Here is a 16,063-nt window from a genome sequence, read left to right on the forward strand (position 1 = left end):
TCTCAGGAGACAACATCTCATGGACAAAACTGTTAAATGCTGCAGAGAGGACATGGAGGATGAGAATCATCATCTGACTTTTATCCAATGACCTAGGAGAAGATCATCCATTGGTGCTACTAAAGCGGTTTCAGTTCCATGTCCTGGCCAGAATCCAAGTTGTGCCAGGTCTAGAATGTTAGCTTCAATTAGATAAGTTTGTATTTGGCCTTCGGCTAGTTTCTCTGTGAGCTTGCTTAGGAAAGCTGGGTTTGGTGTTGGATGGAAGTTGGCTAGAATCAAAGCATCTAGGTCTGAGTTTCTTCAGTGTTGGTTGGACTCCTGTGTGTTAGAAGGAGGAAGGGAAATTCCTTCTCTGTATTATGTTTTGTCTACATCAGTCAGGAGTGGAACCAGTTGTTCATGATTCTCTGGGCTTGCCTACATGAACATTTAGTTTGCAACAAACTGGGATGTAAATCTACTCCATGATAGCCTGCCACATATTAACTGTCTGTGTGGACCTTGCTGATGTGCACTAACAGTTCCTTAGTGCACTTTGATCTACTGTGATTTCAAATTGGGATAGATCAAAGAGTATTAAGGAACTGTCAGTGTATGTCAGCAGAGACCACGCAGTTAGTGCGCAGCAGGCTAGTGTGATTGTAGATTTATACCCCCCTAGCAGCTTGCTGAATGTTCACATAGACAAGCCCTCTTTCACAGCTAGGAAGGACATGGGTCAGATTCATAAATCTTGGGTCAAGACCATTCACCGAAAAATGCAGCTTCAGTTGATATGAAACTATTTGCAAATTCATGTTAAGTCTGCCAAATATTTCTGGCTCAACTGAAAAATCAAATTTTTTCAGCATTGGCAAAATGAAACATTCATTTCAACCCGACTCAAAATCTTTAATTTTGTTTTTTGACATTTTGACAAAAGCAAAGGAGGAATAGATTCACAAACTCTTCGGGCATAGGGAAGGGGAGGACCTCCATTTATAAGGTTTAGCTGAGTGGTTGGGGTACTCTTGTGGAATGTGGGAGATGTGGGTTCAATTCCCTCTCTGTCTATGAGGAGAAGGGATTTGGACTTGCATCTCCCATATTGCAGGACAGTGTCTTAGCCACTGGTCTATGGGATATTCTGGTATGGGTACTTCTCAGTCTCCCCTGTTGAAGCTGTTCCACTTTTTAGTCATTGAAGCATACACTTGAACTTGTGACTCACACATCCCTAACCACAAGGCTATAAAGTCATTCTTCCTCTTTCCCTGGCCCACCAACTATCTACTGTCATTCATAGTAATTAAATCTAAGAACAATGTGGTACATTTGTAGGTTTTATGAGCCATGTTGGGGTTGCAGTGGACTGATGGAAGCCTTGCTACACAATTAAGGCCCTTTTGGATTAGACCAGGGGTGGGCAAACTATGGCCCGTGGGCCAGATCCAGCCCCCAGCCGTTTTAATCCTGCCTTTGAGCTCCCGCTGGGGAGCGGGGTCTGGGGCTTGCCCCGCTCTGGCGCTCCAGCCGGGGAGCAGTGTCAGGAGCCGCTCCGCACAGCTTCCAGAAGCAGCAGCACATCCCCCCTCTGGCTCCTACTTGTAGGGGCAGCCAGGGGCTCCGCTTTTCATGCTGCCTCCACCCCAAGCCCTGCCCCTGCAGCTCCCATTGTCTGGGAACCTCAGCCAGTGGGAGCTGCAGGGTGGCGCCTGCGGACAGGGCAGCGTGCAGAGCTGCCTGGCTGCGCTGCTGCGTAAGAGCTGGAGCGGGGACATGCCGCTGCTTCCGGGAGCCTCTTGAGGTAAGTTCCACCCAGAACTTACACCCCTGAGCCATCCCCCTGCGCCCCAACTCCCTGCCCCAGCTCTGATCCCCCCCTCCCACCCTCCGAACCTCTTGGTCCCAGCCCGGAGCACCCTCCTACACCCCAAACCCCTCATCCCCAGCCCCATCCCAAAGCCCGCACCCTACCCACCCTGCCCCAGCCCAGAGCCCCCTCCCGCACTCTGAACTCCTCATTTCTGGCCACACCCTAGAGCCTGCACCCCCAGCCAGAGCCCTAACCCCCTCCCACACTCCAATCCCAATTTTGTGAGCATTCATGTCCCGCCATACAATTTCTATACCCAGATGTGGCCCTTGGCCCAAAAAGTTTCCCCACACCTGGATTAGAACATAACATAAGAACATAAGAATGGCAGTACCGGGTCAGACCAAAGGCCCATCTAGCCCAGTATCCTGTCTACCGACAGTGGCCAATGTCAGGTGCCCCAGAGGGAGTAAACCTAGCAAGCAAAGATCAAGTGATCTCTCTCCTGCCACCCATCTCCACCCTCTGACAAACAGAGACTAGGGACACCATTCCTTACCCATCCTGGCTAATTGCAATTAATGGACTTAACCTCCATGAATGTATCCAGTTCTCTTTTAAACACTGTTATAGTTCTAGCCTTCAGAACCTCCTCAGGTAAGGAGTTCCACAAGTTGACTGTGCTCTGTGTGAAGAAGAACTTCCTTTTATTTGTTTTAAACCTGCCCATTAATTTCATGTGGTGGCCCCTAGTTCTTGTATTATGGGAATAAGTAAATAACTTTTCCTTATCTACTTTCTCCATATCACTCATGATTTTATATACCTCTATCAGGTAATCTATATTAGACTGTACTACGGGTACGTCTAGACTGCAATAAAAAAACCCTGGGTACAGAGTCTCAGATCCCAGATCAACTGACTCGGGCTAGCAGGTCTCAGGGCTGCAGGGCTAAAAATTGCAGTGTAGATGTTCAGACTTGGGCTGGCGCCTGTGCTTTGAGACCCCCCCCCTCCCCTTATGGGGTTTCAGATTCCAGGCTCCAATCCTAGCCCAAATGTCTACACTGCAAATTTTAGCTCTGCGAGCCTGAGCCCTGCAAGGCTGAGCCAGCTGACCCAGGCCAGCAGCAGCTGTGCCACAGGTCTTTTATTGCAGTGTAGACATAACATGTATGTCTTTCTGTGACATTGAGCCTCTTTTTGGTACGTGCCATCGGTTTCACTGTAATTTATTGTTCCAAAGATATATTTAGTCAATTTTGTACCTCATGACTGTGTGAACAGATGTCATTAGTCCTATATCCTATTTTATTTGATCATATTTGAGGGAGCCTTCGCTGCCTTTTTTTAAAGGTATCTTGAAGAATTCTTCACAATTGAGACTGTCATATCTAAGAATGCATTTTGTTTGAGAAATGACTGTTGTATCTTGACATTGAGAGAATAGGCAATATGAAAGTACACCAACATCAGGATTTCACTCTAAGGGTACTCTGGAATTGTGCTCCTTATGATTATTATTTATTCTAATTTAGTTTTAATCAATAATAAAAATCTATCAAGAAGATTCTGTCCTCAGTGTCTCTAGTCAAGGAAAAAGACACTTTTTTAATGCAGTCCTCTGTCACAGATGATAAGCTGGAACTGAGTCTCAATATTTTTGTTTTCTTTGGAGTCTAGCTTGCACCAGGTAAATACAACAGACTTTGTCCTGTAGAGAAACTGAATATTTTTAATGTCTTGCGTGTGTCAAAGAAGTAATTCTATAAAATATGAGTCAAAATGGCTCATTCTCAAAGTGCAGCAGTTAAAAACATTTTTTTTCAAAATAAGTGGAATGGTTATGTCTTCATTGGCCACAAAACATTGATGCAGTGTTTAAAATATGAAGAGAGAGAGTGAGAGAGTTTTGCCTTTTCTATGGTAGGAAGAGCCAGCTACATACAGCATAAACCACTTAAATGGGGATTAAAAACTTGCCAAAGCTCAGCTGAGTCATCTTATTTGATTTGATTTTTTTTTTCTGACTGATGGACTTTGCAGAATCTGTTTTAAAAGAGAGATGGCTATAGAAAGTGAATGAAAAGAACAGGAATTGGTAAGGTTGCATTGGTCTGGAGAGGACAAGAAAGTAGGAACACTGAGTAGTTGAACAGGTTCAATAAAATGTCTATTTAGTTCTACTGTTAAATAACCCATATTCGGTTTAAATAGACTCCACTGCATTTCTAAGCACCAAGCAAATACTTTTAGTTTTTTCTGTCCTGGAGTTATAAAAAAATAGCTATGGGATCAAATTTAGAACACCCGGTTTAAAATGCGTATCAAACATTATTTAGTATAAATTTGTATTTATGGTCTAATGTCACAGTTATATTTTTCTCAGGCAAGTTACTTTATTATTACAGTTATGAGATGATTTTAACTCTTCATCATTCTGGACTGAATAGGACTTTCAAAATGCTGAAACTAAATCAGTCTTGCAAATTTTCTCTTCATTAGACTAAGTCTCTGAAGCTCATCTCAGAGATTCTGCATACTTCAGATTTAGAAATTACCCAAACTTAAGGTGCTTTAGGGACAGAATGTCCTCCCAGTTGCTTAGGAGCTTGATAAATCATACCTTTTGCAGAGTCAATCAGTTGTGCTGGGATGAGAGGTGCTGCTGCCCCTCGTGGCTTGAAGTGGTAATAACAAACACTAAATACATGGTTTTCATCATCAGCATCTCCACTATCAAAACTGTTCCAGCACCCCGGTGTCAATCAGCAAACATTATCCAGTATGAAAACTGAAATCTCATAAATGAAAATGGAAAGTCTACAAAGTTTACTAACGTTTTGAGAGAGTTAGGCAAATGCTGTCTGGCCTTGTACAATCTGTTTAGACATATTTAGGTGACCCCTTTCTTTAGAAAGTTTCTCCAGTTTAATTGGAGAGGGATTTTGTATCAAGAGAAAGTTTGATTTTTGTCCTACCAGCTGCTCCAAGAATCTTTTCAGTATTAATGAAACCAATTGTGTGTCTGTGTTAAACTCACTATGGGGAGAATTTATTTGAATATTCTGATTATGGCATGATCCCTTGAGATTCTTTTCTTTCATTTAAAATGTACATTTCTTCAATTTTTACTTTGAGATTTTTTAAAACCTTTATTTTGTTTCAAATACTATAGATCAATGATTTTCTACGTGTGATCCGTGAACCCCTAGGGATTTGCAGGGGGTCTGCAAAAGTTGTCATTACCTCTGGGGATTTGCAGACTATGCCTAAAATTTCCAAAGGGATTCACACCTCCATTTGAAAATTTTTAGGGGTCTGCAAATGAAAAAAGGTTGAAAACCACTGCTGTAGATCTGTTTCATACACTTGGATAATTCAAAACTGATTAATTCCTTGATGTCAGTGAAGATAATAGCAAAAGAAAAATTACTTATTTATATGAAGTGACATCATTTTCTTTTATTGTCAATTTCTCTCAATTTGGTCAGATACCTATGTTCAAACTTATTATTTGACTTACCTATGCAGATTGAAAATAAGAACATTGCTCTTCTTCCTCCTCAGCTGGATTATTTCAATGGTCAAAAAAGTTAGATTTGATATGAAAGTATGGAGTGTGTTTGATGAATTTTGTGATTGTTTGTTTTTATTTGTAAATATTAGTTTTAAATTGAACCCTTACTCTAAAGAAATGGGAGTTATTTTTCTTGTTCCTTTATAGGCTTAATTGCTTATATCATCTGCTTTAGCTTTGGTTTTCTTTTTCCTTAATTAAAACAACAAAAATATGACTTCCTTGTTAATCTATATCGTTAAATCAGGATATTCACTATTGTGTATCGAAGAGTTAAGCAAAATTAATGTAGCTAACAGACACCCAATTTATAATAAAATAACCATTTTGTATTATGATATTGTACCATAGCAAGGAATAACATTTACACTAACAAAATGCTTGATTAAAATTATTCTTTCTAATTTATAGAGCAAGTTGCAGTGTGTGTATATAAGTGTGGGGGGAAATTAAACCATATGAATTCACTACATTTGTCTGCTCCTAAAAATACAATTGGAAAAGCTGTTGCTGTTCATTGATTTTCTTTATTGCATTAGTTATTTTATTATTAAAATGAAAATAGCATTACTTAATGGGAATATCTTATTATTTATATAGGCTTTATGCAGGATTACTCGTCACTCACCCAGTGCTTTCCAGAGTGTGATTGAAAAGGTTGGGTTAATGGCTGTTATAAACTCATTGGCAACTGGAATATGTAAAGTTCAACAGTACATGCTGACCATGTTTGCTTCTATGTTGTCATGTGGGATTCATCTTCAGAGACTGATTCAAGAAAAGGTTTGATTTAAACTTTATACTATTCTTGATTCTATGATTCTGTCTTGCACATGTCATTTTGCTATACCAAAAACTTTTCCTGATTCTTCATAGACTATGAAAGGTCATATGGCAACTCATCAACCTTTTTGTTTGCCCTTAATATTCACCTTGTTTTGTAGTGGAGATAAAGAACAGCTCAAGTTATTGAAACACATTCCTACACTACTCAAAAAGCTGAAAAAATGGACATAGGAATTGAGATTTCTGTACTGGATGAAGCCACTGGTCCATCAAGTCTGAAGTCCTGCTTTCAACAGAATGTAATACCTGATGCTTCAGAGAACTATGAACTCCCTTCCCCATGTAGTGGTTAGCCAGTTGTGCAATGTGGTACATGGGAAGTAGGGGAGAGGAGGAAGGATGTGGTGGCAATAAATTCCCTCCCAGTCCTGGCAGGTGTTCATCTTACACTCTGAAGTAATTAATCTGTTTACAATTATCTTTGCATACGTAACTACAAATATTGCAGTTCTTCAGTATTTTTATTTTGCATCTTTATTTTGTATAGGACCTTTTATTGATACTATATCCCAAAACACAGTAGAGTTACCAACTTAAATGGAAAAAAAAAGAGAGAAGTTGAGGGGCACAGACAAAACTTGGCGAAGTTTTTCATAAGGGAATCTTTCATCCTTATGGTCTATCTGGTCTTTACGGAACAAGTTCCATTCTGTTGGTATGGTAATTACCTTTACCATGGCTGGAACATCTGCATCTGCTTAAGAAAGCTGTACAAGTATTTCCTAGTTTTTCTTCTGCTTACAAAATGTCTGCTTGTTGGCTCTTTTAAGTATACCAGGAGTTTCCCATTCTTTCTGTATAGATTTTTACATAATGATGTAATTTTATCAATTTGCTGCTGTTAAACATTTGTATGTAGCTCCATAGATTTGCATGGCTCTATATAGTGAGACTCAGGACATGCACCTTTCCCTGCGGAGTTTATAGTCTACATGCAGTTATCAGTCACCATTTTGCACCTGATGGGTTCAGAACTCCTTTACTAAGATGTGGTACTTCTTGTAGCTGGCCTTTTGTATGATAGCTTTCGAAGTGCCCTCAGATCTCTAGCAGTCACACGCCCCATTGTCTGCCTTTTTGGTCATTCACTCTAATAGAGAAGACCACCTGAGCAGACACAATAGTGTCTCTCGGGATTAGATACTTAGGTCAAGAAAATTACTACCTGCTATCTACACAATGGAGGATATAATTAAAACAAAAAATGTAAAATAATGAGGTACAGAACTTGACAGGATTTTTTTTTTGCAAATCTCAAGAGGTGGGACTGATCTGTAATTGAGTTGCTGGTTCAGCTAAAATTCAGTAAAATCAGAAGGCTCTAGCCTGGCCATCAATTGATAATGACCCTAAGGAAAAAACAATGAGAAATGCATGAGGACAGCTACTTTGACATAGTACCGTTCGACATTTAAAAGAGAAAATGTGTAGTGATTGAAGCTAAAATTGTACTTGGATTATGCTATCCATATAGGACCTTAGGCCAATTTGTATTGTAAGTAAAATGTCTTGCTGAAATAATCATTTTATTAACTTAAGACATTTTTAACAGTGTCACAGGTCCTGATAAATGTCTGTAATTTATCATCTAGAAAATGATTAAAAGCTACTTATTTTGATCACCCAATCATTCCTCACTGTATAAAACAAAAGAAATTCACCTCCATTCCTAATCAATAAATATTCCACATCAGTAAGAAAATAGAATACAGAATGTAGGTTTTCATATAATTCTTTTGCAAAATGTATTGTAAATTGACACTGCGTCTGTTTTTTAAAAGAATTTACTTGAGACTCTTAATTTTGTTTCCTGTGAAAATTATACTCTCCTTGACCCCTGACTCCTATCCATCTTTTCCAAGATCCTGACGCTGCTCCCTTTTTAAAGTCACCTCCATTTTCTGAAATGTGCTATGTGAATCATTGTGCTCCCGTATGAGGTCATAAAGAGTGGATGGTTGCCACCCTCCATCAGTTCCTTTTTAGCACCCATGGCAGTGAGATGGAACTTGGCTGATGTCCAACCCACTAGGCTTTAGCTAGATTTCTCGAAAGCGTCTCCAAACTCTCTGAAATGTCTCAGAACTATTTATATTCTTTTATTTTTAGTACCCTTGTCTGTTGTAGTGCTTTTCAAACAGAAAGCTGCTTGCAGAAGTTCCAGACAGAGTCCTGGAATGGCAGACTCAAAACCTGCAGGCTTCAAGCCTTCTCTGTCTTGCAATACTGGTCCAACAGATGCTTGTTCTGCTTGAGAGAGTCTCACATCTGAAGCAGTGTTTGGTCTGTCTCGCCTTTGCTGTAAGAATCCACAAATCAAAGGATGTGAGGCTGAAAGTCAATCTTCTAGAGTAATCTATGAGAATGTCATGAGATCCAGAAGAGCTGAGTTCAAAGATCCATTTAACGGTTAAGACTGCATCTACCAGTGCTCCATCAAGCAGGCAGGCATCTTCGCAGAGAAAGAAGCACCATAACCTGACCCCATCACTGGCATCACTGTCAATATCAGCTGGTGCTGACCCTGGTACTAAACAGGTACATCAACAGCCCTGACATTTAAGCTGATGACTCAGACATTAAACAGGATGCTGAAAGGGCATGCAGTGAGTACTAGAGAAGGAGGTTGGAAAGGAGCTCGGGGGACACAGGAGGATGTGGGCTAGAAGCTGACCAAGACATGTATTGTTCTGAAGACAAGCAGAAAGGAGCAGACTGAGCTGCAGCAGGCTCCACCTGTAATGGAAGTTTCTTCTTTGAGTACTTGCTCGTGTCCATTCCATTGTAGGTGTGTGTGCTCGCCACATGCACTGGTGCCGGAAGTTTTCCCTTCACTGGTATCCTTAGGGGACCAGCTCTGGTGCCATCTAGAATGGCACACATATGTACTGGTATAAGGGGCGCCAGCAGCTCCCCCCTCCCTCAGTTCCTTCGTACTGCCATTGACGGTGCTGGAATGTCTCCTTGTCTCGGCAAGCTTTGTTAGTGTACTTAGTAGCGGATTCGTTTTATATAGTTATTAAAGTTGTAGAATTAATAGTTCCTTTAGTATTAAGTTTGAATTAATTAGCAAGTCCTGTATAGGACTTAGCCTAGGGACGGGGCATGCCCTGGTCCCCGGACTTCAAGCCTTGTGATTATTGCAAAAAATCTATGCCAGTCAGTGATCCCCATAGAAGCTTTCTGAAGTGTTTAGGGAAAACCCATGTGAGCCATGAGTGTTGCATTTGCAAAAGCTTCAGGCCACAGACCAAAAAGGAGCGAAACATCGTATCCGAGCACTTCTTATGGAGTCTGCCCTTGCACCGGCCTCGAAGCTAACGAGATCGGACTCTGCTCCAAGCACTGCGGCCTTCGGGCAGAGCGCCCCATCCCTAGTACTGGCTAAAAAGCAAAGAAAGGCCGGGAGAGGGCATTCTCCTACATTCCATAAAGGGAAGGAGAGAGCTGGAGGAGAGCAAAGACCCGTGTGGGGCAGCTCTTCCCCTCCAGATGTTGGTCAGACTCCAGCTCCCATTAAGTGGTCAAGCCCACTTCCAGACCTGCCTGCCACCCCCAGACCCTTCTAGCGGTCTTCATCAGTGTGGCACCATTCCCCGCCGCAGGGGGTGCCCTGCCAATGCTCACCTGAACAGCACTACCAGTCCTCAGATGCGGGTCGGCTTACCTGCCTGAGGTCCCAGCATAAGTCCCCGGACTCTAGGCAGATTTGGAGGCCTGGACCATGGTTTCGGCTATTTCTGTGAGATGTGTCTTTTGGTTGCAGCCTTTGGGCCTATCGGTGGAGGTTCAGCAGTCCATCGAGGACCTCCCATTTGACGACCTGGCACTGTTCTCAGAACAGGCAGAAAGTAAATTACGTGGTCTAAAAGACTCTAGTGCTACTTTGCGTTTGCTGCGCCTTTACATGCTGGTACCTGCGAGGAAGCGGATTAAGCCACAGCTGTCTTAACAGGTTCGGGACCCAACCTCGATAAGAACTCTTTCGCAAGAAGGGCAAGGGTATTAGTGCCGGCAAGGCCATCAGCTGGCCTCTTCAGCTCACTTGAGCTCCACCTGCAGCCAATCGGGTAATAAGCACGCATTTTGAGGGTGTATTCGAAGGAGATCTTTCAGCCTGTGTCGTGAATCCAGCACCCCAGCTTTTTTCCAACAGTTTGTCCCCCTTCCTCCCTGCCTGGGCTTCTATAACATTGGAACAGTGAGTCGTCACCATAGTTGCGGGGGATATGCCCTCCAGTTTATTTCTATCCCCCACATCCCTCTTCAGGGACCCTTCTCATGAGCATCTGCTCACTCAGGAGGTGCAGGGCCTTCTACAAGTGGGAGCCATGGAGGAAGTCCCTCTGCACTTGAGGGGGAAAGGGTTTTATGTCCACTATTTTTTGATCCCAAAGGCCAAGGGTGGTCTACGCCCCATCCTCGACCTGCAGAGCCTCAAGAAGTATCTCAAGGAGTTGAAGTTTTGCATGGTCTCCCTGGCCTTCATCATTCCTTCCCTGGATCCAGGAGACTGGTATGTTTCCCTTGACCTAAAGATGCTTACTTTCACATACTGATATTTCACTGACACCGATGGTTCCTATGTTTTGTAGTTGGGACCGCGCACTCCTAATTCGTAGTGCTGCCTTTCGGCCTAGCAATGGTGCCAAGGGTGTTTATGAAGTGCATATTGGTGGTGGCGGCGGCCTACCTCAGATGTTGGGGTATCCAGATCTACCCGTACCTCAACGACTGGCTCATCAAGGGCCACTCCAGGATCCAGGTCCAGCGCAGCGTCGAGATATTGTGAGCCACTTGATCCCGGTCCAAGGGATAGAGTTTATTGGATTGGTGCTCAACTCTGAGCCAGAGCATTCCTGTCCTAGGCCAGGTTCAGGGCAATATCAGATCTGATTTGCCAGTGTCATTGCCCACCTTCTTCACCACTACCCAGGTCTGTCTCAGACTATTGGGGCACATGGCAGCATGCACATACGTTGTCCAACATGCGAGACTCAGATTAGGCCCCCTCCAGAACTGGCTACTCCCGGCCAGACATCATCTAGACAAGCTTATCATGATCCCGCCGCAGGTACTTACGTCCCTGCAGTGGTAGTCCAACCCAATTCTGGTGTTGGAAGGTGCACCATTCATGAGCCTGCGACCCCCTGTCTCCCTGATTTCAGATGTGTCCAACCTTGGTATACTGCGAACTCAGGGGTTATGTTCTTGAGGAGCTCACTCTACATATAAATGTCAGGGAGCTCAGATCCATCTATCTGGTTTGTGGAGTCTTCGTTCCCCAACTGTCCGGTTGGGTGGTGCAGGTGTTGACGAACAACATGGCCTCCATGTTCTATGTCAGCAGGCAGAGGAGGGAGCTTATTTGTTGGCTCTGTGCCAGGAGGCCCTCTGTCTGTGGGACTTCTCCATTCATCATGCCATCCATCTGGAAGCCTCACACCTCCCCAGCATACAGAACATGCTGGTGGATCACCTCAGAAGGTCCTTCTCTCACCACAAGTGGTCCCTTCACTGTGAGGTCGTCAGAATGTTCTTCCAGAAGTGGGGAGCTTCCCGAATGGACCTGTTCACCACCAGACAGAACAGAAAGTGTAATCAGTTCTGCTCTCTCCAAGGCCTCGGCTAGGGTGACCAGATAGCAACTGTGAAAAAGCGGGACAGGTTATTTAGCAATAAAACCAGTACACAGACAATATTCATAACTTCAAATTCAAAAATGATGCATGCAGATAGGATTAATAGATTCAGTAGATCATAACCATATAGATATGTAACATAGCATATGTAGCATAGATAGATTCAGTAGATCATATTCCAGTTATGTCATATTCCCATAAAGCATTATGGGGTACAGCGTCACAGACATGAGCAAGCACTAGAAGAAGGGACAGTTACCTTTTATAACTGTTGTTCTTTGAGATGTGTTGCTCATCTCCATTCCACGACCTGCTCTCTTTCCCCTCTGTCGGAGATCTGGCAAGAAGGAACTGAGGGAAGCGGGAGCTGGCGGTGTCCCTTATACCAGTGCATATGCGTGCCACTCCAGAGTGTGCCAGAGGCAGTCCCCTAGGGATACCACTGAGGGAAAAATTTTCGGCACCAGTGCATGTGGCGAGCACCAGCACCTACAATGGAATGGACATGAGCAGCACATCTTGAAGAACCACAGTTACGAAAGGTAACTATCCCATCCCTAGCAGTGTCAACTCTGGCACAATAATGTAAATTCAGGGCCACACTCTGCACTGAGATATGCACGTGTGCTGAAACCACCCTATCAGATAGTCCTGCCTATGAAAGAGGTTTATTTCTCATCACCATCCCTGAAACATACCTTTCCACCTGTGTTGAGCAGAGACTGTCATTACTGAGGGTCTAAGAGCCATGTTGCCATTCTTTGCAGATGCCATCTGTAAGTGCACCAAGGTTGACACTGTCTGATCAGAAACCTGTCATCCCTCTCTACACATATGGAATGCCACTGTAGCCCCTATCAGAGCCTGCCCTCTTGATCCCTGCCTTAGTAGATGAGGAGGAGGTCCCCCACTCCTGCCACTTCCATAGTGAGACATCAGTTGCTAGATACAGAGTGGAATGGATCTGGAGGCCAAATGACCCGTATTATTTCCTAAAGAGATTTTTTTCATAATCCTCAGAGAAAGCACTGGCCAATTTCAAGGCCTTTTAAGAGCTCCTGGTGCAGATTGAAGACACCTTGGAGACTGAGACGTCAGTCATCTCCAAGAAGTTTCAGAAATTATTTTACATTTTGTCAGCTGCCGGTCCCACTGGGATTGCCCTCTGTATAAATGAAGGTGTCCTGGACCCAAAGAGCCTTGTGGCAAACACCAGCCACTAAACACCACCAGCAAAACATGTCAAAAAACTATACAATTTACCCACTGGGGTTTCTGTTACTTTTACTCCCACTCTAGCCCAAGCTCCCTAGGTGGTCTAAAAGAAGTTGAGCTTTGCCAAAAACATGCTTAAGGATAAGGATCTCTTACATCTGTTTGGAAGAAAGGAAAAATGGGCGGCCAACTGCAAATGAAATATGGCTTTTCAGGATAGCATCATAGACATGTAGGGCTGGAAGGGATCTCAGCAGGTCATCTCTTCAGTTGCCCCACGCTGAGGCTTATAGTGCCTCTCCTATAGCTCATGGAGTCTCCATTCAGGCCATTAGTGGAAAGGTCATTATATCCTCTCACTATCAAGACGGTCTTTGTCTTAGGTATCATATCAGTGCAAAGTTAGTAAGCTACAAGCTCTTATGGCTGGGCCACCATTTATGTCCTTTTACAGGGTCAAGTTGGTGATGAAACTGCACCCTAAATTTATCCCTTAAGTAGTCTCAGAATTCTGTCTGAATCGGTCTCTTACTTTATCAGTCTTCTTCCGAAACTGCATTTTTCACTGGGGAAAAAAGGGAGCTTCATATTGTGAATGTGTCTATGGACCAACCTTCTTACATCCACAGGACCAAACCTTTCACCCCACCGCTTTGTGGCTGTATCTGGTGCATCAAAGAGTCAAGACAACTTGAAATGGATTACATAATAAATTTCCACCTGCTATCGTTGGGCTGGCAAACTTTCCCCTCCAACTGTCAAGGCACACTCCACCCGGGCACAGTTTTCGCCTGCTTCAGAAAAGTACTAATCTCTGCAATTTGTAAGGCATATGTGTGGAATAACCCACTGAGCTTTCTAAAACGCTATGCACTTGACATGGATGCCAGAGCAGATGCCAAGTTCAAAAGATCAGTACAGTAGAACCTCAGAGTTATGAACACAAGAACAGACCAGTCAACCACATACCTCATTTGGAACTGAAAGTTCGCAATCAGGCAGCAGCAGAGAACTCCCCGCCCCCCCCCCTCCCCAAATACAGATATAGTACGGTACTGTGTTAAATGTTAATTACTAAAAAAATTAAGGGAAAGTTTTTTTAAAAAATAAGGAAGCTGTTTCTGGGCTTCTTTCATTTTTATTTGCTTTGACCTTTTAGTAACTCTCATTCCTTTTTCTTAGTTAATACATCTTTAGTTTACTAAAGGATGACTACAGTGTTGTTTTTAGTGTAAGGTCTTGGGCGTCCCTTGACCTAGGTAAGTAGGGTGACCAGACGTCCCGATTTTATCGGGACTGTCCCGATATTTACTTGTTTGTCCCGCGTCCCGACTGATGTTCGGTTGGGACACGAATTGTCGCAATATTTTGCCCTCTGGCACACAGGTGGAGGAGGCTCACACCCCCCCCAACTCCGCCCTGCCCCTGCCCCGACTCTGCACCCTCCCTCCCCCATTGGATCCCTCCCCAAATTCCCGCCCCCTCACTGCCCCATTGGATCCCGCCTCTTCCCCAAGCATGCCGCATTCCTCCTCCTCCTTCTCCTCCCCCCTCCCTCCCAGGCTTGCGCTAATCAGCTGTATGGCGGCGCAAGTGCTGGAGGGAGGGGGGAGAAGCAGGACGTGGCAGCCCGCGCAGGGGAGGTGGAGGCGAGCTGGTGCAGGGGGGTGGGGCGGGGCGGGGTGTGGAGCTGCTGGTGAGTGCTTAGCCCCCACTAATTTTTCCTATGCTCTGGCAGCTCTTGGGTTTTTATTTTCCTCTGCTGGCTCCTCCCCCTCCCCCCGCATCCTGATATTTCATGTCTCTCATCTGGTCACCCTATAGGTAAGTGACTGGCCTCCTGGGGCTGGAAGAACCTAATGTGTGGTTTTAATAATCTTTCATCACAGAAATCCAGTTTGGGTGATAATATAGGTTTAAAGGGACTGCCTATGGCTTCATGTTAAGCTAGTATAGTGATCCAGTAGCTCATATTTATTGCTAGTTTGATTAATCTAATCATAGAATATGCCACCAGTGTGGGAGTGTCTTCCCAGTTTTTTCACAGCGTGACCTGAGATTGGCCCTCAGCTGTGACCCATACCAGGCATAGTTACAGAGGGAAACAGTGTTTTCTTTTAAATCCAGGGTCCTTGATATGTAACTTAGATCTGATGTGCCACATAGTACACGGTATACTTAACTAGCCTATAGTTACATCAAGCAAATATTTTTTTATTTGTATTAGCTTACGATCTTCTAGCTCATATTGAAAGTAGTATGTAAACTACTAAATTTCATAGTATTAGGAGGAAAGACAAGTACCGGTATGTATTTTTGCAATTTTTAAAATTACAACTTTTCTTTTAAAAGAACTATTGGGTTTAAAATATCCTTTGTTAGGATGAAATAACTTTAATTATGGCTTTCTGTGTGTTTTAAATAACCTGTTAGTCCTATTTTGGGTCCAATACAGTAGAAAATGTCTATTAACCTTGGCCTTTGGAAGGCTGCACATGTCAGCACTGCAGTCAGCCTATCTGTCTAGGACAAAACTCCCTTATTCAACAGTACCATGTGGGGTTTTGGGCTGTATTTTAATGTTATGAAAAGGATTTAACGAACATTGAATCCAAACGTAATTGCATCTTTATTATGCCAGAATGATTCAAAATGTGTATACGCTAATGGACAACGTTATTTACCTACTTTGTTATTCAATAAGCAGTATTTGTGTGTTGTTTTTATTTCCACCCAGGATTTTGTGACTACCATTATCCGTTTATTTGAAAGTCCATCGACTTCCATTCGAGCAAAAGCCTTTCTGGTCCTGTTACAGGTTTTAATTAATAACAGAGAGATGTTACTGCTCAGTTGCCAAGCAAGGTAAGATGCTAATGGAGAATATAATTAGACATGTAGTGTGTATTTTCAAAGTTAGCTCTGTAAACTCTATCAGTAAATACCGTAGTATTTTTTGAGTCATTGTTTTGAGAGAAATTG

The 16,063-nt window shown here is 43.3% G+C and overlaps 1 protein-coding gene across 3 annotated transcripts in view; it reads left to right on the forward strand.

Annotated features, from left to right (window-relative positions):
• The window catches only part of ULK4 (unc-51 like kinase 4), a 408,326-nt gene that overhangs the window by 102,123 nt on the left and 290,140 nt on the right, over positions 1-16,063 (forward strand). For all 3 annotated transcript variants that reach the window (XM_054019573.1, XM_054019574.1, XM_054019575.1), the window contains exons 21-22: positions 5,979-6,161; positions 15,819-15,946. In XM_054019573.1, the coding sequence (XP_053875548.1) occupies positions 5,979-6,161; positions 15,819-15,946 (311 nt within the window). The remainder of the gene's footprint in view (positions 1-5,978; positions 6,162-15,818; positions 15,947-16,063) is intronic.

The sequence above is a fragment of the Malaclemys terrapin genome, chromosome 2, assembly GCF_027887155.1.
Source record: "Malaclemys terrapin pileata isolate rMalTer1 chromosome 2, rMalTer1.hap1, whole genome shotgun sequence".
NCBI classification, from domain to species: Eukaryota; Metazoa; Chordata; order Testudines; family Emydidae; genus Malaclemys; species Malaclemys terrapin.